Source organism: Perognathus longimembris, chromosome 2, assembly GCF_023159225.1.
Source record: "Perognathus longimembris pacificus isolate PPM17 chromosome 2, ASM2315922v1, whole genome shotgun sequence".
NCBI lineage: Eukaryota > Metazoa > Chordata > Mammalia > Rodentia > Heteromyidae > Perognathus > Perognathus longimembris.
In genome coordinates, this window is record NC_063162.1 from 25509940 (window position 1) to 25534311 (window position 24372).

General features: G+C 43.2%; 1 protein-coding gene across 2 annotated transcripts in view; it reads left to right on the forward strand.

The window, feature by feature from the left end:
• Pik3ap1 (phosphoinositide-3-kinase adaptor protein 1) overlaps window positions 1–24372 on the forward strand; it is a 114744-nt gene that overhangs the window by 35165 nt on the left and 55207 nt on the right. Inside the window, exons 1-2 of one of the 2 annotated variants that reach the window (XM_048338578.1) lie at window positions 8508–8872; window positions 19734–19870. In XM_048338578.1, coding sequence (XP_048194535.1) covers window positions 8821–8872; window positions 19734–19870 — 189 coding nt within the window. In that variant the 5' untranslated portion in view covers window positions 8508–8820. Of the gene's footprint in view, window positions 1–8507; window positions 8873–19733; window positions 19871–24372 lie in introns of those variants that run through there. The other variant, XM_048338577.1, reaches the window with a different exon arrangement.

Genomic DNA, 24372 nt, shown 5'->3' on the forward strand with positions numbered 1-24372 from the left:
AATTATGAGTCTAATTATGAATAGGTATTTGGTTATCTCAATCTTATCCTCTAGTGCTATCTACTTAATCCTTCATCATTTATGTGAAGTTGCTCTATAGTTATCCTGTACATATACATGCAGATTTGCATTTTTGTGTGGGGCTTGAATTCAGGGCTTCCATTCACTCTCACTTGGCTTTTTTGCTTAAGGCTGGTGCTCTACCTCTTGTAACATACCTCCACTCCTGGCAGGTGTATATATGTCTTAAAGACAGCATACTAATTGCTTTCCGTTAACCACAGCTATAGAAACTGGAATATTCAAGTCCATGAGACAAAATGCCAAGTCATCACTGTTCATGAGTCTAACCCCAGACACCGTTGTTGAGACACATATAGTCTGTTTATGACATGGGCACTCAGGATACCTTTAATGTCCTAGATGCAATTGTTGATGCTTATGTCCTAAGTGAAATTGGAAAGCAATGAATTTATCTCCCAGTTACCATCTAGCTCTTTTTCTTTAACCTTCTCCATTACAAGTTATTTATGCAAGAACTCCTTCAAGCCTACACTCAACCCACTGGATTGTGAAAACACCCTAATAGAGCCCCATTTTTGGTTAGCTAGAAGTGGTATCTAAGTTTTCGGGATGATTTATTTTTCTTTTGTGGCACTGAGGATTGAACCCAGGGGCTTTGCTAGGCAAACACTCTCTACTTGAGCCCTGTTTTTCAGCCCTTTTAATTTTCATTTTGTTTATGAGATTGGATTTATTAACTTTTGTCTAAGCTAGCTTCAGACTTTGCATCCTGCTGCCTCTTTCCCCTAAGTATCTGAGGTTACAGGTTGCACCATCAGGCCTGGCTCAGAATGCTCTTTCTTTTCAATACTTTCACCAAATCAAAGTCTTCTCTCAAAGAGACTCATCGCAGTCAGCATCATCTTAAAGGGTAATTAGATTTTAGTTGTTCCTATGGGAAAGTCTCAGGGGAATCTTAAGGCTCCGGCCTTAGTCTTTGTATGCAGTTTTTTCTCCAGTGTTAAGACCTACTCAGAAGTCAGACATCACAATGTTATGGTCTGAAGTGCATTGGAGTCCCAACCCTCAGAATCTCAGAATGTGGCTGTTTGGAGATGGGTCAAATGATAGTTATGATAAAAAGAAGTTACATGGAGATGTTCTTACCCAATATGACTTTTTTTTTTTTTTTGCCAGTCCTAGGGCTTGGGACTCAGGGCCTGAGCAATGTCCCTGGCTTCTTTTTGCTCAAGGCTAGCACTCTACCTCTTGAGCCACAGTGCCACTTCTGGCTTTTCCTGTTTATGTGTGCTGAGGAATCGAACCCAGGGCTTCATGCATGCGAGGCAAGCACTCTACCACTAAGCCACATTCCCAGCCCATGATTTTCTTTTAAAGAAGAGATTCAGACATAGATATGTACACACAAAGAATAACTATTCAAGGCCACAAGAAAAAAAGCAGACTCCTGCAAATCATGGAGAGGCCCCGAGAAGGGATTGACTATGCTGATTCCTTGATCTTGACTTTGTAGCCTTTGGACTTGTGAGACAGTAAATTTTTGTCACTGCCATTCAATGTGTGGTGTTTTACTATGATAGCCTTAGCACACCAATACAGATTTTTAGATGGCTAAGATTTGTAGGTGCCTGGGTAGTTATTCTAGTGGGTGGCAGAATTATTTAAAATGATCTTGAGCTAGTGCAGCAGGGATGATCCTCACACTCGGTTCTGCTTGGAGATTCATCACATTGTTGAACTAGTGATGCCTGGCAGACATACCACGTGGCACTCTCCTGGATAAATGGACTACAGGACATCCAGTTGACTGTTTGTTGACAAAGAGACCCAGGAGCTAGGTGCTGGTGTCTCACACCTGTAATCCTAGCTAACTCAGAAGGCTGAGATTTGAGGATTGTAGTTCAAAACCGGTTTGGACAAGAAAGTTTGTGAAACTTTAATCTCCAGTTAACCACCAAAAAAAAAAAAAAAGTGAAATTTACTGGGCACTGGTGGCTCATGCCTATAATCCTAGCTACTTGAGAGGCTGAGATCTGAGGACTGCAGTTTGAAACCAACCTGGGCAGGAAAGTTTGTGAGACTCCTATCTCCAATTAACCAACAGAAAACTAGATGTGGAGCTCAAAGTGGTAGAGTACTAGTAAAAAAAGCTCAAGGACAGTGCCTAGGCCCTGAATTAAAGTCCCATGACATACCAAAAAATGAAAAAAAGCTAAAAGTGGACCTGGGGCTTAAGTGGTAGAACACTGGCATTGAGTAGACCATAAAAAGGCACCAAAAAGAGGGTCTTGGTAAGTGAAGGTGCTACACCCTACAAACACCAAACTTGCATAGCTGCCTGACTTTTTCTTTCTTTAAACCAGTCCTGAGGCTTGAACTCAGGGCCTGAGCACTGTCTCTGAGCTTCTTTTTACTCAAGGCTAGCACTCTACCACTTGAGCCATAGCTCTACTTCTGGCTTTTTCTGTGTATGTGGTACTGAGGAATCAAATCCAGGGCTTTGTGCATGCTAGGCAAGCACCCTACCACTAAGCCACATTCCCAGGCTATGACTATTTTTAAGAGATAAATTTCCTTAATGTTTAATACATTTTGAATTAGGATTTCTCTTGCGAGTAGAAGAAACATCTTTTTATCTAATGTTATTTAAAATAATATTTTATTATCTTTAAGTAGTAGTACAAAGGGGTCACCATTCAATAAGTCAGTTTATAAGTACAATGCATCTTGAATGTTGTTACTCCATCATTCTCCCTATCCCTTTCACCCAACCCCTCTCCTCTATTTTCCTAGTGTCATAGGATATGCATTGAATATTATGACTGCATTCTCAGATTCCACAGGGCTGGACTGAAGATAAGGATGGATTTTCACAGATAATTAAAAACTCACAGTGAAGTAGTCTCTGTTGTAATATTCAAATAGAGATTGATCATGGCTTTTTTTTTTAAAGTCCTTCACCTAGTGTAATCTGATTTTAAATGATTCTGCAGGTTTTTTTCAAACTCTAATTATCTGAGAGTAAAAATAATTCTCACTAGGATGTGAATGAACACAGAGCCCATGCATTTGCATCAACCCCTATATAATCACTCAGGGGAATCTTTATTAGCAGAACATGGAGGTGGGGAGGTTTTGGTGCCTGAGTGCCTTCTAGGTGCTTCTGCCTGCTTTGTGTGAGTGGGTTGCTCTACTCTTGCCCTTCCCGGGTTTGTGTCTGAGGCCTCTACTTTTGGGAGGTGCTGAACTCTGACAAAAGAGGAAATAAACTGTATTATGACTGCTGTTTTGGCAGTGACACAAGGACTGTCACCTCGAACAAGGACTGTCACCTCGCAGAGAAGGAAAGCAGTAAAAGAGCAAAATTTAGTGGCCAGTGGGCACAGGGGCTGAAGGAAGCAGTGGACCAGAGGATTCGGTGTGCGAGGGCCAGGGAAGCAGTTTGCTAGCTCATTTTCCCCATAAACACACATTATAAGAATTATTTTTCATTTTCTTTTTACTTTCTGTGTTTGTACTGGGGCTTGAACTGAGGACCTTGTATTATCACTTGGCTTTTTTTGCTCAAGGTTAGCACTCTACCACTTGAGCCACAGCTCTAGTTCCAGCTTTTTTAGTGGCTAATTGGAGTTAAAAGTTTCACAGAGTTTTCAGCCCAGGCTAGCTTTGAACCATGGTCTTCAGATCTTTGCTTCCTGAGTAGCTGGGATTACAGGCATGAGTTACCCACTCCCCCCCTTTTTTTTATAAAAGGTGAAATCAAATTATATTGGCCATGTTTTAAATACAGTAGAACTTCTCCATTCCAAGTCTTCTCCCTGGTAGGATCTTTGCAAACATTCTCACCTCACTCTCAGATAAGCTGCATGGAGAGAGATTGTCTTTGATTCGGATACTAGTGTCGGCTAGGCTTCTAGTTGCATAGAATGACAGTGGAAATTCTACCTTTTCCTTGTGCATGTGACCTTGCACGGGAGCCTGTGTTCTTTTGCTGCATATCTCAAACTGCATATAACTCAACTGGGTTTTGGGGGGAAGTGTTGGAAAAAATGTTTGCAGAAGGTCAAAGGCTGCATTTTTGTGCTTAGTGAAAATGTAGTTGCAAGGCCAGCGGACTCATGAAGTGTCAGGGATGGGCAGGGCCTCAGAAATCAAATTGCATTGTTCATTCTGTCTTAACACTGAGGGCTCTGAGAGGGGAAGTGACTCACCAAGACTGGTTAGTTAATGGTTGTTAATGGATAGTTAACATTCTCATAGGAATGTGAGAAAGCCCAGGTTTCACTCAGGGGATCATTTTATAAAGAATTTGACTTTGCAAAGAAACCAAACATAACTGGTTTTTCTACCAGTAAGATAAGTGTGAGAGAGAAACACACAGGCAACAAAAGAAAGTAGCATGCTAAGGCTAATTAATGGTGAAACTTATTGTTATGTGTTATGGAATCAGGAGGTGACACCCAGCAGTGTCTCTCTGGTGATGGTGAGTCTGTCTCAGACAGGAGGCAGGTCTGGTGTCAGGTTGGTCCAGCACTTGCCTAGCTTTGGAAGGATCTGTGGAGAAGTCAAGTGTAGAGATGGGCTCAGGGCTCACATTGGAGGCCATGGACAAGTGGCCAGAGAGGTCAGCCTTCTCTACTGCTCAGTGGCTTTCCTCAGACAGGAGGCCCAGGACAGCCAGTCCTTTGCCTTGTGTCTTCTGCTAGCTAACCTCATAATGAAACTAGGCATCTCATGTGTTAGCATTAAGCCCCAACATGAAAATTTACAACTCCCTAGAAAAGCTTGTGATAGGAAGATTGTTAATTGGGAAGACCAGCATGGTGTGTGTGTGTGTGTGTGTGTGTGTGTGTGTGTGTGTGTGTGTGTGTACGTGTGTGCATGTGTGTGACCTTTGAGGAATGGGGGCAAGACAAAGAGCTTCTGAAGCGGTAGCCTCCAGTTTGGGGGTTCTGTTCCTTCTTAATTTTTGGTCATTGCTGCCTTTAAGGCATAAGGGACAGCAAGTTTGGAAGAGACCTTACCCAACTCAGTTGGGACCATGAAACCAGTACTTACTTCATGTTTCAGCCAGCCCAATGAGTTGACACTGACACCCCACTATTGCAAGTATGATGTGGTAAGATGGCTACATTGGGGGGAAAAAAGAGAGAAAACAGAAACAAAATAACCACTGAAGATCATAGAGGAGCAGGCTGATTGCAGTCCTCATACAGGTGTTCCTGAGTGGACAGCATAAAAGAGTATAAGGATGACTCTCTACTGGAGGCAGTTGCTTTGACTGGGATTTCTTCCAAAACCAGACCACTGGTCTGTCTGGCTCTTGGCAGAGAACAGACTGAAGACATTGCAGCAAACCATGGCCAGCAGGAGAGAGATGGCTGGAGTTCTAGGTTGATTCTGGCACACTATAACCTATCCTGGAGGCCTTCCAAGAAACATCCAAACTGGGAAAGTCCCCCTGACCTTTCGATTGTAGACAAACTGGTTTGAATGTTTGTGATCCTGCCGAATAATGACTTTTGAGGCTGTGTCCATGTCCCCTTGTTTTGGAGCCTCTTAAAGCTCCAACACAAGGATGTAATAATAGGATTTGTTCTCAGGTTCTAATTGTTAACAGAAACTCTTTGTTCACAACTGTTACAGTCATCATCAGATACCTAGCTCTGGCACATGTGATATGAGTGATACTCCTGGTTCAGTGGTAACAATCCTGAGAGGAAGAAGTCATACATTCCATTTAAGTTAATTTATTTCTTCAGTGCCAGAACTGGGATTTGAACTCAGGGCCTCACACTCTCACTTGGCTCTTTCACTCAAGTCTGGTATTCTATCATTTGAGCCCCTCCTCCTCCTCTTCCTCCTCCTTCTCATGGCTAATTGAAGTCTCACTGACTTTTCTGCTTGAGCTAGCTTTGAACCAAAATCCTTAGATCTCAGTCTCTTGAATAGCTATGATTATAGGCATGAGCCACCAGTGCCAGCATATTTTCTATTTTATAAGTAAGAAAAGTAAGGTTCTAAGGAGTTGAGTAACTTGCTCAAGGTAACCAGTTGGCAGGAGCCAGGGCTCAATCTAGATTGCTGGTGCTCTACGTCATCCCGTCATCCCATGCTCTTAAGTTCTGTCTTCTGTGTGGCGGCCCCGAGAATGTGCCTTACAGACCAGAAGGGTAATTGCCCAAGGGCTCGATGCCACACTCTATCATGGCACCACACCTGTCAGCATTTCACCAAGGACCAGTTTCTCATGGGCTACTTCTAGTCAGTAACTGAGTATAATAAGGATACTACAGCAGGCCTTTTCCTGTAAGACACAGGACTCTAAGAGGCCAGTGCTAATTTGAAGACTCCCTGACAGGTTTGCAAAGCCTTCCTTATATTGCTCAGAATGCTAGATGCTTCTGCTCAACCCTCCCTCCCCATCTTCTCTATTCCAGCTCATAGTCTCAAGGTTCTCTCAGTCTTCCTTCCCATTCTCTGTCCCAGAAACTATGCCTAGAGAAATTCTTACATGCTTCATTGCCATTCCTCCTTTATTTCTCAGTAGACCTGGACTAACAGGGTATCATGAAGAATTTGGGAGAGAGCTTATCTCAGCCTGTTAGCATAAAATAGGAGCTCAGTGTTTCCATTTTCTCTTCAGATTCCACACTCATAGCCTCCAGGCCCAAGGCCTTGTTCACCTGGAGGTGAGGGTATTATTTTCCTTGCTGGTACCATAGATGATTGGTCTTATTCATCAATTCATCCATTCATGCAAGAAGCATTTATTGATTTTTTTAAACTACAGTATAGTCTCTAGAGATACAAAGATGAATGAATGTCAGGGAATCTACTGTCAAGAAATCATAGTCTAGTGGAAAAACAATTTGGCCAGCAGACCAGCAGTACTAATTGCTTTAACTTTGTCTAGCACTTTTCCATTTTCAGAGGGTTTCTGCATGTTTATCACTAAGCTAGTGCAACAGGCCAGGCAGGTAGAAAGCTACTCCTTTTGAAGGAGTAGAAATTGAAGCTTAAGGAAAATCACAATTCTCAGTAAATGGCAACGATGGGACTGGAAGCCAGTCATCTGTGATGTCCTTTTCCAGAATCTCTGACTAACTGCAGGAATGTTAGGAAATGTTATGGGATGTCTTTGGACCCTTGATCTTCAAAGTCCAGGTGTTATTGTTGGGACAGTCAGCAACTTCTAGGTTAGAGGACTTATGATTTTTGAAGCAGAATTTGGAGTGCCATCTTGTTTGTCTTGTGTTTCCTGAAGTTCTTTACAGGAAAGTATCACCCTACTTCTTCTTAACCATGAAGAAGCCCAAGTGGTACTTTTGGTGAAGAGTGAGAGCTAGACAGTCCCTCCCCTCCCACTAAAAAAAAAAAAAAAAAGGAAAGTGAAACTGACAGGCCAATTTCCTGGTATCAGCTGGTCAGAATGCTGAAAGGCCAGAAGAGCTGGGGAAAATAAACACCAGGAGGACTAGGTTGAAGCTCATTCAGAAGGAATGGCCTCTCACTTCTTGGCTGGATGAATATAAACTACATTTGCATGGCTTGCCCCAAACAAAGCCCATTTGTCTGTTCTTAAGCCAGTAAATCCAGACATCACTGTCTGCTTAGATTGAAATTGATTCCTGAACCAGGAAACCAAGAAGAGCCTATTAAAAGACCAGTTATTAATGGCCTCATTACCAGCTTTCCTTGTGCCATCTGAAGCAAATTTACATAGAGAGAGGAAGCATATTTATAAGTGTCGGAAACAGATGAAGAAAGAGGAAGCCTGGGGGAGTTTGTGGGGCTGTGGGCATCTCCTGCTTTGCTAGCAACACTGGGGTTTCCTGGCAGATGAAATGGGTTTTGCAGGCCTCCAGACTGGGCTCTTTGACAGAGGGCTTCCTCTTTGGGGTGGGGTGGCCATTAGGAGAGTGCTACCTAAGGATCTTGCTAAAATATAGAAAGAAGCTGTCCCTGGCTCTTTAGGTTGCCTAGGGTTATTCAGAACAGCCCCAGAGGTGAGTCAGGCTCAGAGATGGGCTTTTGTGAAATCTATTTGGCACAGGAAACTGATTTTTTGACCCTTCCCAGGTTTATGTCCTCAAGACTGACTGGGAAGACTTTGATCTGTGACTGAGAAGTCACCCACCCTGCAGAATCATTTCCCCATTTGGGGCATGTTGCCTCTCATGTTCTTTAACTAACCTGGGCTGGGGAGTCCTGACCTCTGAGTATAGTCCTGCCATGACAGCCTAGGGCCAGGCAGTCTGGGTGCCCTAGCTTCCCTTCTTGGTCACCTCTGTCACACATGCCTGAGGCCACTGGAAAGAACAAATAGAACACATTAAAGATTCAGAAGAACTTGGTAGAGAGAGCTCCACATAAGCCCTAGCTCTTGGCTGAGGGGGGGGGGGTGCGGGGAACAACTCAATTCCTACTCAATTCTGCTACTGAGGAAAGTTTTCTGAAGGCTGAACTTAGAAGGTTGGAGGGCCAGTAGAGCCACAATCAGACTTATTCTTGGTGGACAGGGGTGAACATCTATTCTGTGGTTGTCATGGAAGCCATAGCTGGGGTGCTATTTTTGTTCATGCTCAAGAGCAGGTAGTGTGGATTAGAGAGAGGAAGAGAAGAGAATAAAACACTTTGAATAGTTTATTTTGACTATCTAGGTGGGGGCTGAATAAAGGTCATAGAAGCCTGAGATCCCTTCCCCTCCTTTCTTGTCTGCCTCTTGAGGAGGCCAAGTGAATTGTCTGGTGAATGTACAAAAAGCTGTCACTTGTCTATGTGAGCTGAAAAAGAATGGGGTTGGTATACTGTGCAGTCTTCTGTACAGCACTGCAAGTGCTCCAGTGTGTGTGAACCCAGGCAGCCTTGGGAATCTGCAGCTGACCACACAACATTTGGATGGCAAGGCGGGTTGCATATGACCTGTGAGTCAGCTTGAGTTCCAAAGATCAGCTCTGTTCCTCTCTGGAAATCAGTATGGAATTGTGGGAGGAATTAATTTGCTTCCTCCTCCTCCTCCTCCTCCTCCTCCTCCTCCTCCTCCTCCTCCTCCTCCTCCTCCTCCTCCTCCTCCTCCTCCTCCTCCTCCTCTTCCTTGTTTTCAGAGAGGCAGAATGGCATCATGAGTTTATTTGAAGTGTGAGTGGGAAATGTGTCCTTAGGACTCCACCTTACATTTTTTTGTCACCACGAGGATGGTAGAGATGACAAGCTCAAGCTGGGTGCTGATGGTTCACGCCTATAATCCTTGCCAGTCACATTGCTGAGATCTGACTGAAATTCAAAGTCAGCCTAAGCAGGAAAGTTCATGAGACTCCAATTAACCACCAAAAAGTTGAAAGTAGAGGTGGCTCAGGTGGTAGAGTGCCAGCCTTGAGCAAAAAAGCTAAAAGTACTCAGGCTCTGAGTTTAAGCCCCAGTATCTGACACCACACACAGATGACAAGGTCCATCATTGATATCACTGTAGTTAACTCATTCTAGCACTAAGTAATCATCACCTTCCTCCACCAGCTTTAATTCTAGGCTCTTGCCTGGTATTCTATTGATGGACCCCCCTCTACCATCAGTGTGATGACTCTATGTGACTTTGGGCTGAGTGTACTTGTTAATTTCTTTGGGGGGTATTGTAAGTGAAAGGGGTTAGTTGGATGGGAAATTTGATACCCATTTGCCAAGGTGGTGAAGAAGGGCAAAGAAAGGCCTGTGGGTGATGACGAAAATGAAAAAGCAGTGTCAATGTTTGCCAGGAAGCTGGGGGGGAGGTTACCGAAACTCAAGCTTTGAGTCCCACCATGGTAAATCATTCTCCTCTACCCTGTGAACTCTGTTTATTTGTAGTAGAGCCAAGGCTCCTTCATTTGGGTACATATACCTGGAATTTGGGATGCAGGCCAGGCTTTTGTGCTTTCTAAGGACATGACAATAACCAGGACAGGACACAGAGTCTCTAAGCTACTAGCAAATATAAACAAGACAAGTGTAGTATAAACAGGAGAAATGTTTATAGCCTAATTAAGAATCATTTGCTAAGCATTTTATACACCATACTAGTGGTACACTTTGCAGACATCAGTTAATTATAGCATCTTATTTGTTCCTGAAAGCAGATAGAGCAGGATGTTGGCTTAGTAACTCTGCATACCACCAGCTCACAGAATTTTGTATGTTTGAAGGCAGAGCCACCCACGTGAGATAGAGTGGTCAGCCATACCTCTTCTCAGTTGTGACCAGAAGTTATAAAAGAGGGACCCTATTATGAGGCCCAATTAAGCAAGAAAAGACAATTCTTTGAGCTTTTAGAATAAACCAGCGTTTTCAATCTTTATTTTAGAGATGACATTTAGCTCTTCAATATGGACACCACACACCCCTTTGCATTACTTTCAGGGACCTCACAGACAACTAGGCTACTCGCTTCTTTCACAAAGCTTTCCATCTAGAAGGTACCCCCATATTGCTTCTGTAGCTCCAACATATACAGCCTGTCACACCTTTGTGCCTTTAATCATGCTTGATTTACCTTGTCCAGAAAAATCCTTCTAGGTCACTCCAACATCAGTGAGGACAGCAACATTCTCATCCTTGTATTTCTTGGGAGGCATGGGCTAGGCTGTGGAGATTCACTGATGGGAAATGAATATTATTAGAAAATGGAATAATAAATTATCAACTATTTTATTAATTTTTAAATAGGGGATATCATACATTTCTCAGAAGGATCAGTTGTATTTAACCTCCTCCTCTTCTTCCTCCTCCTTCTCCTCCTCCTCCTCCTCCTCCTCCTCCTCCTCCTCCTTCTTCTTCTTCCTCTTTTTGCTGCTGGTACTGGGGCTTGAACATGGGGCCTGGGCACTATGCCTTAGGGTTGTTTTTCCCCCTCAAGGTAGACACTCTACCACTTAAGCCCATAGCTCAGCTTTTGGCTTTTTCTGGTGGTTAATTGGCGATATGAGTCTCACAGACTCATATTGTGGGCTAGGTTCTAATGGCGATCCTCAGATCTCAGCCTCCAGAGTAGCAAGGGTTACAAGCTTGAGCCATCCCTGCTGGGCTCTTGTCAACTTCTTTAAACTTCTACTGTATTTGTCATGTGCACTTTTCTCAACACTTAATTTGATTATACTCATTATCTCCTGATGATAAAGTATCACCCAGTTCCGTCCATTTCTTATATGGAGTCTCGTCTCCCTAACCCAATTAAACTCCTTCAGGGCTGAGACTGTGAAGGCCTTACCCTTCGGGGTCCCACACAGAGTCTAGCCTGATGTGAGATTGTGTGGTACATGTTTAGTGGATACGTGCTTTGTGACTAGGAAACTTCATGATAAGCTCAGGTTTCAGAACACTTTTTCAGGGCTTTGAGAAAGAGCTGTTTCATGTTTTTGTCATTGTGGCTTGAGTAGGATGGATGAGCATATTACCGGGAGAGATTTTATCTTGAGTGGAAAAGCCCCTAAGTGCCTCTTAAGACCTTGGGAGACTCTGTATTCCTGCTCCATGGTTATACACAGGGTGTGATGGTTAAATTTGAATCTTGGGTCTGGGATGTCAATATAGAGGAGATAGCTCTTTCATTCATCCTTAGGGTTTCTTGGTCCATTCTGACAAGATATCTTTGGACTCTCCTTCACTCCTTTTATCAGTCACACAGTAAATCTTGGACATGCACTGCTAACCCCTTCTGCCTCTCCTAACACGGAGAAACACCTGCCTGGACTTTCTGTTTTCATTACTGTTTTGACTTGATTGAAAGAAAGCTCTTAAATATCAGTGGAAAGTTTTCTCCTCTGGTCAGATTTTTTTCCTTGTCATCCAAAATTTAGAGAGAGCAATTCATCATGTTTATGCTGTAAACACGATGCTTCCTGCTTTCCCAGCTGCCGATCACCTTATTGAAATTTTTTTTTTTTTTTTTTTTTTTTTTTTTGCCAGTCATGGGCCTTGGACTCAGGGCCTGAGCACTGCCCCTGGCTTCTTTTTGCTCAAGGCTAGCACTCTGCCACTTGAGCCACAGCGCCACTTCTGGCCATTTTCTATATATGTTGTGCTGGGGAATCGAACCCAGGGCTTCATGTATACAAGGCAAGCGCTCTTGCCACTAGGCCATATTCCCAGCCCCCCTTATTGAAAATTTTTTTAAATAGTCAGGGGTAATACAATCCCAGCACTCAGGAGGATCAGGCAGGAGGCTTACACGCTCCAGGCCAGCCCGGGCTACATCAGGAGGGAGACCTTATCAAAACAACAACAACAACCACACACAAAAACAACTCAATAAATTTTCTTTAATAGAGTGGAAGTCAGATCACATGATGTAGTTCTTCCCAATATTTTGTAACTTGAGAATCACCTTTGTTTGTATTTTTTCTGCTTGTTTTGATGCCAATACTGGGGCTTGTACTCAGGTCCTCACACTCTCACTTGGCTTTGTTGCTTAATACTGGCACTCTACCACTTGAGCCACTGCTCTATTTCCAGCTTCTTGCTGTTTAACTCAATATGAGTGACTTTTCTGTGCAGGCTGGATTCATATGGGATCCTCTGATCTTAGCCTTCTGAGTAGCTAGGATTACAGGCATGAGCTACCAGCACCTGGTTTGACAGACCATTTTGATGTTATTGAGATCTGTGTAGACAAATTTAGCTCCTATGTTCATTGCTATTTTCCAACTTCAAAAGCAAAACGCATGAACAAGACAAATTTATGAGTAAAAAAAATAAAAGGCCCATGGGTTGCATACATTTAATCAAAGACAATGCTAGTTTATTGAGCTACTAGGAAGCAGCATGAGGTGCTGCCTTGCTGAGACTGTTGGGGAGAGAGGTCTATTGAATCTCTTCTTTGGTATTTTGGGAACTGACTCTTCTACAACATTTCTGTAAAGTAGTACACCAGGAGATTTTGTGTCCACTAAGCACAAATGCCTCAACCACACATCACCCTCCCTCTCTCGTCTTGGCTCATCAGACTCCTGCTTTTAGCACAGCATAATCTAACCACAAAGCAAACACAAACACAAAACACAAATGTGGGTATCAACATCCCATGGCCGGTTGTGACTGTAACACCATCCATCATCCAGGTGATCTGAATCACCCCTGCATTCTGTTTTAAAGGCTTATCATTTAAAAGAAGAGTCCAAGTGCAAATGCTCACAAGGACTGTATCTGAGGACTTGGTCAGACACTGGTTTGAAACTGCTGATGATCCTGAGTGTTTGGGGCAACCTCCAAACTCAAGAGTACTAAAAAAGAGAAACTGAGGGGTTTGTGGTGTGGCTCAGTTGGAAGAACATTAGCTAACGAGTGAAAAGGTCAAATACGGAGTTTGGGTTCCAGTCTTGGACCAAAAAGGAAGGAAGAAAGGAAAGAAAGAAGGAGGGAAGAAAGGAAACTGTGCCAGGCACCGGTGGCTCACACCTGTAATCCTAGCTACTCACAATGCTGAGATCTGAGGGTAGTGGCTCAAAGCCAGCCCAGTCAGGAAAGTCTGTGAGACTCTTTTTTTTTTTTGGCCAGTCCTGGGCCTTGGACTCAGGGCCTGAGCACTGTCCCTGGCTTCTTCCCGCTCAAGGCTAGCACTCCGCCACTTGAGCCACAGCGCCGATTCTGGCCGTTTTCTGTATATGTGGTGCTGGGGAATCGAACCTAGGGCCTCGTGTATCCGAGGCAGGCACTCTTGCCACTAGGCTATATCCCCAGCCCCTCTGTGAGACTCTTATCTCCACTAAACTACCAAAAGAGCTGGAGATGGAGCTGTGGCTTAAGTGGTAGAGCACTAGCCTTGAGTAAAAGAAGCTCAGGGACAGTGTCTTGAGTTCAAGCCCTAGGGTGGGCATGAGAGAGAGGACCAATGACTTCAAGAGCCTAAAAGATTTAAACTGAGACTGGTGACTCTGGTGGCTCACACCTTGAATCTAGCATTTGGGAGGATTTAGCTGGAGGATTATGAGCTTGAGGCCAGCCAGGGCCCAAGTTTGTCACAGGCTGCTTAGTAGCAAGGGCAAAAAGCAAAACACATGTTAGCTTGTTCTTGTCCAATAAGAGAAAGCAGGCAAATCCACTGTCACTGGACTTATGTATTTGCCATATAAGTTCTCTGTGGATGAGGCTTGGGGGAAACTAGATGCATAAACAAAGTCTATCTATGGTTTCTCCAGCGTTCTCTGGACTTCATAAAAACTGAGTGGATAAGCAATAGTTCCAGTGCTAAGTTTTAAAGTAGTGAGGGTATGATTGGCATCTTAATTATGCTGTGCACTGGGGAAGAGTCTTGTAGTTTCCAGAGGGCCTGCACTCAGGCATTTACTATTTGAATCTTGGGCAGCAAGATAATGTTACCTTCAGGGGTGGTGGGCAGAGTAGGTACTGAAGAAGAAGCTCTGTGATCAAGTGGGAACATTTGGGCTCATCCTTCTATCAGGTATGAAACCTTTTTTTTTGATTGGTCATAGGGCCTCAACCCAGGGCCTGGACACTGTCCCTGAGTGCTTTTGCTCAAAGCTAGCACTTGACCACTTTGAGCTATAGCACCACTTTTAGTTTTCTGATAATTGGAGATAAGAGTCTCATGGACTCTCCTGCAAGGACTGGCTTCTTTTTTTACTTTTTAAACTTATTTTGTAGGGGATCGAACCCAACCAGACATTGTGCTGGCTAAGCAAGCACTTTGCCACTGAGCTACATCTCAGCCCAGGACTGGCTTCAAATCACGATCTTCAACTCTCAGCCTCCTGAGTGACTAGGATTATAGGCATGAGCCACCAGTGCCCTGCCAAAGTAAGCCTTTAATCTGCTGAAGTGCTTAGACATAGGCCCTGTTAGATGCCAGCTTCTCTGTAGTGTGCTGGGAAGGAGACTACTGTGGCTTGTCAATCAGCATTACCAGCCTCACTTTGCAGCCTGAATGACATCCTGCCTGACTTTCTGAAATGAGTGAGCAGAGCTGCTGGTAGCTCTCAAGATGGGAAGTGTTTATGTGGCCCCACTGAGAGCTGGGGAAGAGCTGCCAAGTACCAAGCCTTGAGGATCAGTCTCGTTTATGTCAAGCCGAGCTCGCTGGCAAAATGATAAGCAATAGTTCTATTGCTATTTTTCTCATTACTCTAACCCCAAGATAAAAGTAATGCTTTCTCACTGTGGGAAATATGAAAAGACATACAGGGTAGGAGGAAGGGGAAAAAAAAGGGAGGAGGAAGGGAGAAAAGGAAAAACTCAGGCAGATGCCAGCCATACATTTTCTTCTGACCTTTAAAAATGTGTTTTTTAATATAATTGAAATCCTGCTGTGTAAGCTCTGTAATTTGATATTCTTCATTTATGTCATTTGCAACTCTGAGAACGTGTTTAGTATTCTTTCAGACAGGTTGCTTTTAGTTTAGTGTTGTTTTTTTCCCTACCGATACAAAGACATCTTGGTTCATTTTCTTTCTGTTTTGGATAGAATAATAATTTATTTATTCTCTCTTTAAGAGAGACTTATACAGGACTGGGAATGTGGCTTAGTGGTAGAGTGTTTGCCTAGCGTGCATGAAACCCTGGGTTCGATTCTTCAGTACCACATAAACAGAAAAAGCTGAAAGTGGTGTTGTGGCTCAAGGGGTAGAGAGCTAGCCTTGAGCCCAAAGTGGCTTAGGGACACAGAGTCCAGGTCCTGACTTCAAGCCCCAGGACCGGCAAAAACAAGCAAGCAAGCAAACAAAACAAAAGAGAGACTTAAAAAAGTAGAATTGTTGACAAAAGGTGTGATCATTTTCAGGGCTCTTTTTCTCTTTCCCTGGATTTGGGCACATGGCTTTCTAGAAGGTTCATTCATCCCTTAGCATCAAGCAGGGGTGTTTGTCCTGCAGGAACCTTCTAACAGCACACAAGTAAACCTGAAATCACTTTCTAATTCAGAAAAGGTAAAATAACAATGAAATATTTTATTTTCATTTCATGATGACTAGGGAGAGTAAATAGTGTTTTACTTTTTGAGTGGGGATAGTATTTACATGTGTTCTTCAGAAATTATCTGCTTACTGGGATCTGGGAGATTTTAAAGAGATTTCTGTGACCTCTTCATATATTAGAGACATTAGCTCCTTGCTATAGGTATTGCAAACTGTTCACCAATTTATGATTTGCAACCAGATTTTTTATAATACTTTTACTGAGATATAATTCATGTATGATACAACCCACTTACATAAAGAGTACCATTCAATACATTTTGGGATGTTCACAGATTTGTGCACTTATCATCACTATCATATTTAGAATATTTACATCACAATTAAAAAATCAGACTTGGCACCAGTGGCCCATGCCTATAAGCCTACCTACTCAGTAGGCTAGGATCTGAGGATTGCAATTTGAAGCCAGCTTGGGCAGGAAAGTCTGTGAGACTCTTATCTCCAGTTAACTACAAAAAAAAAAAAATGCTAGAAGTGTAGCTGTGGTTCACTGTGGTAGAGCACTAGTCTAAATAATAATGATATTTATTTGATATTTTAATCTGTAATACATCTGAACTTCATTTTGGAGTTATGAGAATTATGAAGAATTTAGATAGTACTTTAGCCCTACCCCATAGTAGCTAATATTTGTCAGCAGAAACTTCTAAGTTACTTTCTCAACAACTGTTTCCTTTATTTTATGTTGATTTAACATCTTTATTTGTTTGTTCCCATCCTGGGTCTTGAACTCAGGGCCTGGGCATTGTTCTTGAGCTTTTTTTGCTCAAGGCTAGCTCTACCAGTTGAGCCACAGCTTCACTTTCCAGCTTTTTGGTTGTTTTTTGGAGATAATAGTCTCGGACTTTCCTGCCTGGGCCAGTTTCCAACCACTATCCTTAGATTTCAGCCTCCCACGTGACTAGGATTACAGATGTGTGCAACCAACAATGTCCTGTAGATTTAACTTTGTGTGTGTGTGTGTGTGTGTGTGTGCATGTGTGTGTTTTGCCAGGCCTGTGCACTGTCCCTAAGCTACTTTTGTTCAAGGCTAGCATCCTGTCACTTGAGCTTCAGCACCACTTCTAGCTTTTTCTGTGACTAATTGGTAATAGAGTCTCACAGACTTTCCTACCTGGGCTGGCTTTCAACCATGGTCCTCACATCTCAGCTTCTTGAGTAGCTAGGATTACAAGTGGGAGCCACCAGCACCCAGCTTAATTGAACTTTGTAAAGAGTAATTTTTCAAGCAGGCTTAGGTTTACACCAAAAATCAAGTGGATGGTGGAGAGATTTTTCTATACTCTCCCCATCCATGGATATGCACAACCTCTAATCCTATCAGCATCTGGCACCAGATGCTGTAACACTGGTTACCACTGAATAGTCTATAATGACTTCACTGCCATTCAAAGCCCATTATTTACATTAGGATTCACTTTTATTGTTTTCTGGTGGTGCTGAGGTTTAAAGTCAGGGCCTCACTTTTGTTAGGTAGGTACTCTACCATTGAGTCATGCCTCCACCCCCCTTTTTTTTCTTCTGGTTATCTTTAGTACAGGGGCTCATTTCCTTTCTGGATACTTGTGCCTAGACTGTGATCTATCTACTTGAAGAATTTCCTGACTGCGCTGACCTAGAATCATGACCATCTCATTTTCAGTTTCCCATGTGGCTTGGTACGACAGCTGTGCGTCACTATGTCCATCTTGGTTGAGAAGGGTTTTGTAAACTTTTCTGCATAGACTGGCCTTGAAGCTCCTGTTCTCTGCCTCCTAAGTAGGTAGGATTACAAGTGTGAGCCATCAGCACCCAGCTTTAGGGTTCACACTTGTATTGCATGTTCTATGGGTTTAGACCACTGTATGATGATGATGATCCACTGCTAAAGTTTCATGCCCTAAAAATCTTCTAGGCTCCACCTGTTCATCCCTTCTCTTCCCTAACCCTGCTAACCACTGATATTTTTCATAGTTCTACCTTTTTCTGACTGTCAAAGTCATATAGTGTATAGACTTCTAATATTTCTTTTATTTACTATTGTACATGGAAGTTTCCTCTACATCTTTTTGTAGCTTGTTAGCACATTTGTTTTCAGCCTTGTGTTCTGTGTATTTAGTTATGTTGCAGTGTGCTTACACATTCATTTATGGGTGGGTACCTTGGTTGCTACCAAGTTTATGAAGTTATGCAGATACAGAAAAAACTCCTATAAATATCTCTGTGCAGGCTTTCTGTGTGTGTGCGTGTGTGTGTGTGTGTGTGTGTGTGAGAGAGAGTATGTGTGTGTGCCTCTCCTAGGGCTTGAACTCAAGGCTTTTTGCTCTTGCTTAGTTTTCTTGCTCACAGCTGACAGTCTACCATTTGAACCACACCTCCAGTCCAACATTTGCTGGAATTAGAAAGAGAATCTCATAGACTTTTCTTCCTGGGTTAGGAAGAAAACCATGACTCAACCTCTTCCTTAGTGGCTAGGATGACAGACATGAGCCCCTGATGCCCAGCTTGGGTACGGTTCTTTGTGTTCCTTGGTAAATACCAAGACATGTGACTGCATGATTGAATGGTAAAAGTCTATTTAGTATTGCCAGAAATTGTCTGTCTTCCAAAGTTACTATTTTTGCATCATCTCTTTTTATCTATCATCTATCTATCTATCTATCTATCTATCTATCTATCTATCTATCTATTGGTGCTGGTACTGGAGCTTGAACTCGAGGCCTGGGTATTGTCCCTGAACTTTTTTGCTCAAATCACTTGAACCACAGCTCTACTTCCAGTTTTTGGTGGTTAGAAATGAGTCTCACAGATTTTTCCTACTCGAGCTAGCTTCAAACTACAATCAGACCCTAGCTTCCTGAGTGTTTTCACATTCTCATTCAGCAGTGGATGAGAGTTCCTAGTGTTCCACCTCCTTGAAAGCATTTTGTGTTGTCAATGTTCTGGATTTTGGCCATTTTAGTAGATGAGTAGTTGTGTGTCTTTGTTGTTCTAATCTGCATTTCCCTAATGACATATAATATGCATCATGTGCTATTTGCCATCTGAATATAGTTACACACACACACACACACACACACACACACACACACACACACACACACACACACCCTTTTCCTGTAGTTTCACCAGGAGGCCTGCCAATAGTGGACTATGGAAGAGCCCCTGCCATAGAGCTTTGGTGGATTTTCAGCATTATACTATCTGGGCCACATTCCACATTCCTGCTCTCCTTTCCAAATCTGCAAGCTATTATCTCTTCAGTGCAGGTGTTGGCTGTGGTATTGATTTGGAAACTGATCTGCATCTTGTTAAAAATAATTGTTTCTCGCTGTTGCTGGCAGAGGAGAGATATTGTTTAGACACGACCCTGACACCTTGTGGCTTTCTGGAGAGTTTTTTACTTTTTGTTCTGAGTAGGTAGTTCCTTCTTGGCTTTCTTTTCCTTGTTTACCCTTCATCCCTGCAGGAAGTTCTGACGAGAAGCTTCCAGAAGTCATTTGGTTGAGTACAGACTTGTTGGCCTCAAACTTTTTGGCCTTCATCTCTGCATTATTCTTTTGCAGTCACCCTACTCTGAGACCTACTTGGTGGTTGATTTTTCTCCACTGGACCCTCTTTTGGAACATCCTGAGTTACTTTCTTCAGTTTGGATGTGTTTGACACCACAGATATTTCCTGTGTGTGATGGTTGGTGCTCTGGTGCAGTGGAACTTGCCCACTGTTGCTCCTTCCTTCCATTCCCGTTCAGCTGTGTCTTCTATTTCGTAGATTCTGGCTGTGACTCAGTTACCGACACGGAGCCTGAGGACGAGAAAGTCCTTCCCCACTCCAAGCAAACCAGCCTGCCATCAGAGACTGCACCTGGGAACCTGATGGTGGTGCAACCGGATCGGATTCGCTGTGGGGTAGGTACCCCAGTGGGGGAGGGGGCATCTGGTAGACCCATGTCAGAACAGGGTTTTTTCCAATGGACACTTCTGTTTCAGTAAAGAAGGAGGTTTTTTTTTTTTCTTTATTATCAAAGTGTGGTACAGAGGAGTAACAGATTCATATGAAAGGCAGTGAGTACATTTCTTGTTCTACTTGTTACCTCCTCCCTCATTTCCCCCCTCCCCATCCCCTCTCCCCCCAGGAGTTATGCTGTTGGTTTTCATCAAATGGTTTTGTAAGCGTTGCTTTTTGAATGGCTTGTCTTTTTGTTCTTTATCTCTTGATTTTAGTATTCCCTCTCCGTTCCCTGGTTCTAATACCCGTATAAACAGTATCCCAGGTACTCAAATGATATATAGTGGTAGGGGGCAGGAGGGTACAACCAGAGGAAGGGAATATAAGAGAAATAAAACTAAACAAATCAATCAAACAAACATACAGACAAGGGGAAAAAGAGAAAAAAAGTACTAGCTCACATGGCATGTTAAAAATAATTATAACAGTGGTATAACTATTGTTTTTGTAACGTGAAGTTCATTTCACTTGGCATCATCTTATGTGATCATGTGGGTACCCCTATTGGGGTATTTTGATCTTCTACCATGACTAGCCTACCTGGGAATATGGCCTAGTGGCAAGAGTGCTTGCCTTGCATACAAGAAGCCTTGGGTTCAATTCCCCAGCACCACATATATAGAAAATGGCCAGAAGTGGCACTGTGGCTCAAGTGGCCTTGAGCAAAAAGAAGCCAGGGACAGTGCTCAGGCCCTGAGTCCAAGGCACAGGACTGGCCAAAAATAAATAAATAAATAAGAATCTACCATGACTAGCCTAATCATGTACTAACTATTCCCTATGAGGGACACCATAGGGTTTATGTGTCTTTGGGTCTGGGTTTCACTTAGTATGATTTTTTCCAAGTCCTTCCATTTCCTTACGCGTGAGGCAGTGTCGTAAGGAGGAGGGTCTTATATTGTTCCTCACTATAGTTATAGTCATCCCTTGGGGCTTCCTGTGGGGAATCCCATTATCTGGGCTTTAAACACACCTAGCTCCTTTAAGCCAAAAGGAAATGAGCCAGGAGTATAACATGCCTTCGATCTCAGACTTCTATTTCATTGGTTAATACCATAGACCATGCAAGAGGCCAGCAGACAAGAACATTACCAGATACTTAGGCCAACCCTACAGCAGAACTAAAAGGAAGAAGTGGAGTATGCTGGAAGCTTGCTTCTTTGTTAGTTGACCACTAGCCTGGCCCAAGGGAGTGCTTTGAAGCTTGATGGTTGTAACTCACTGTCCAATATCGCTTGCTAAAAGCATGGATAAATGCCCCTGTGACTAACACTTTCAGAACAGGGCATATGTTAACAGGTGACTTGAATGTGATGACCTAGTGAGCCACTGGTATTTGAATCCTGTCAGCCAAGTTTTCCATTTTCTTTCCTTTCCTAATAAGAAAGGTGTGGTATTTATGTTAGTCTGGTGCATTAAAATGCTTTCTTTGTTGATACAATTTCTTTGCTAAGCTTGCTACTATAGGCTTCTGATACATCAGGCATGAGAGCCTAAGCCATGGGTAATATGGGACACATGTGAGTGGCTTTCTGGAAGTTGAGGCCATTAGACATGGTGCAATGGCTTCATGTATGGGAGTTTCCAGTTGCTTCTTTGGACTTCATTTGACTCACAGACATGTTTGGTTTGGACTTCACAGTGTTTTAAATATTAGACATCAAATCTGTCTTTCCAGCATCCAGAATTGGAATCTGGTATTAGTAGGTCTGAGTCACTAGTTAAGGCTGAGTGCCCTTTGGTTGGGACACTCTTCCACCAGTGTCTGGTCCCCATAAATCTCTGGGGTTTTTTGTTGTTTGTGGTAGTCATGGAGCTTGAACTCAGGGCCTGGGCACTGCCCCTGAGTTTTTTCACTCAAGGCTAGCACTCTACCATTTTGAGCCACAGAGCTACTTTCAGTTTTCTGGTAGAGATAAGAGTGTCATGGATTTTCCTGCCCAGGCTGGCTTTGAACCTCGATCCTCAAATCTCAGGCTCCTGAGTAGCTAGGATTACAGGCACGAGCCACAGAGACAGGCTCTCTTTATAGTCGTCCCATTTCCCATTCTCTCCTCTTGGTCTAGCTTGGCCTGTGTGGACATTTCACTTTCACTTTCCCATGACTGGATCTTGCCTTCCCCATCACTTTCTGATGAGGTTACAGGGTGTCTGTGCAGGATGGTGTTTGAAACTAAAGCATACTTCCCTTCACTAGCCTCCCTTATTTGTTTGTTTATTTATTTCCAGTACTAGTGAACTTGAGATCTCATGCTCTTACTTCTTGGCTTTTCCATTTAAGTCTTATGCTCTACCACTTGATCTACTTCCAGGTTTCTTTGGTGGTTAAATGGAGATGAGTCTCATAGCACTTCTGCCCAGACTAGCTTCTAATTGTGATCCTCAGGTCTTAGTCTCCTGAGCAGCTAGGGTTACAGATATGAGCCACAAGGCCCAGCATCAGCCTGATTTTCCAACTTCTCCTTCCTTTTCCCTTCTTGGTTGTCCATTAACCCACTATTCTCATGACCTACTCCAGGTCTGTGGTCCCAAAGGTGGCTTGGCAGGTACTGGATTTTGACTGGCCACAGGTCAGACACACATTGTTTTTATTCCTTGTTGCCCTGAGTCAACATGCAGGTAGGACAGGGCTGGGCCTGCAACAGATGTTCAGTCAAATCACAGAACATGTGGTCAGCTTTAGCAGCCTCCAAAAGCCCCATCCCTCCTCTCTTGTAATATCTAAGCTTGCTGTGTCCTTTTCTACTCTGGTCCCTGAGGGCTACAATGAGGACCTGATAGCAGAATCTAAGGATAAAGGTTTAGATATTATCTCTGGCCAGACATCTCTCCGTCCCCCATTTTTTAGTGGGCCTATTCTTATCAGTTCATTCTTAACTGGACCAACAATATCAAGGTAGGTTGCATATCTCTGATCTGAAGTGCTGTAGTGTTTTGGCTTTTGGATTATTTGCATAGACATAGTGAGAAATGTGGGGAATGAAATTCAAATCTACAGACAGAATTCATTTATTTCATACGTACATTATACATACAGACTGAAAGTAATTTTTTTTTGTTCCAGTTCTGGGGCTTGAACTCAGGGCCTGAGCACTGTCCATGGCTTCTTTTGGCTCAAGGTTAGCACTCTACCACATGAGCCATAGTGCCACTTCTGGCCTTTTCTATATATGTGGTGCTAAGGAATCGAATTCAGGTCTTCATGTACTCGAGGCAAGCATTCTACCGCGAGGCCACATTCCCAGCCTGAAAGTAATTTTTTTAAATTTTTATTATTATAAAGGTGTTGTACAGAGGGGTTACAAGTACATAAGTCAGGCAAGTATGAAAGTAATTTTCTTTCCCAGTCCTGAGGCTTGAACTTAGGCCCTGAGCACTGAGCACTGTCCCTGGCTTCTTTATGCTCAAGTTTGGCACTCTATCTCTGGAGCCACAGCACCACTTCTGGCTTTTTCTGTTTATGTGATACTGAGGAATCAAACTCAGGGCTTTATGCATGCTAGGCAAACATTCTACCCCTAAGCAAAAGTCATTTTTGTTGTTGTTTTGGGGTTTTGGTTTGGGTTTTTTTTGTTAGTTTGTTTTTCCTGGGGCTTCAACTCAGGGCCTGAGCACTGTCCCTGGCTTCTTTTTGCTCAAGGTTAGCACTCTGCCACTTGAGCCACAGTACCACTTCTGGCTTTTTCTGTTTATGTGATACTGAGGAATCGAACCCAGGGCTTCATGTATATGAGGTGAGCACTTTACCACTAGGCCAAATTCCCAGCCCGCAAAAGTAATTTTTAAACAATATTTTAATGCTTATCCCCTTTTACTTTGACCTGTCACGTGAATCAGGTATGGAATTTTCCCCCTGTGGGTAGAAGATTTCAGATTTTGGATTTGAGGATTCAGTATGCTCACCTGTAATGTCATTGGGCCTGTTCAGCATGACATCCTGCAGCAAGGTGTAATATGCATTTGGGGTGCTAGATGCTTGATGCAGTCCTCCCAGCTCCCCACCCTAGCCCCCAGTGGGTTATTTTTGCCCCTCCAGTAGCAGCTTGAGGAGTGCAGCCTGAGAGGGCTTCTTCAGGCTGGAGCCTCTTACCTCTGTGTCTCACTAAAATGCAGACCCTGGTTAGTAGTCCAGGAATGGCCTGGCATTCTAACAAGCTTCAGGCTTGGGAGGGTAATGCTGCTAGGTCCCTGGTCACACTTAGAGAGAAGCAAGACTGGTCTAGAACAGCGCTTCTGTAAGGAAAGACATTTTTTAAAAATCACTCAGTTCTTCGATGGTACAATGATTCTATTAAAAATAAAATTTAAAAGCAGGGCACTGGTGGCTCTTGTGTATAATCCTAGTGACTCAGGAGGCTGAGATGTGAGGATCACAGTTGGAGGTCAGCCAAGGCAGGAAAGT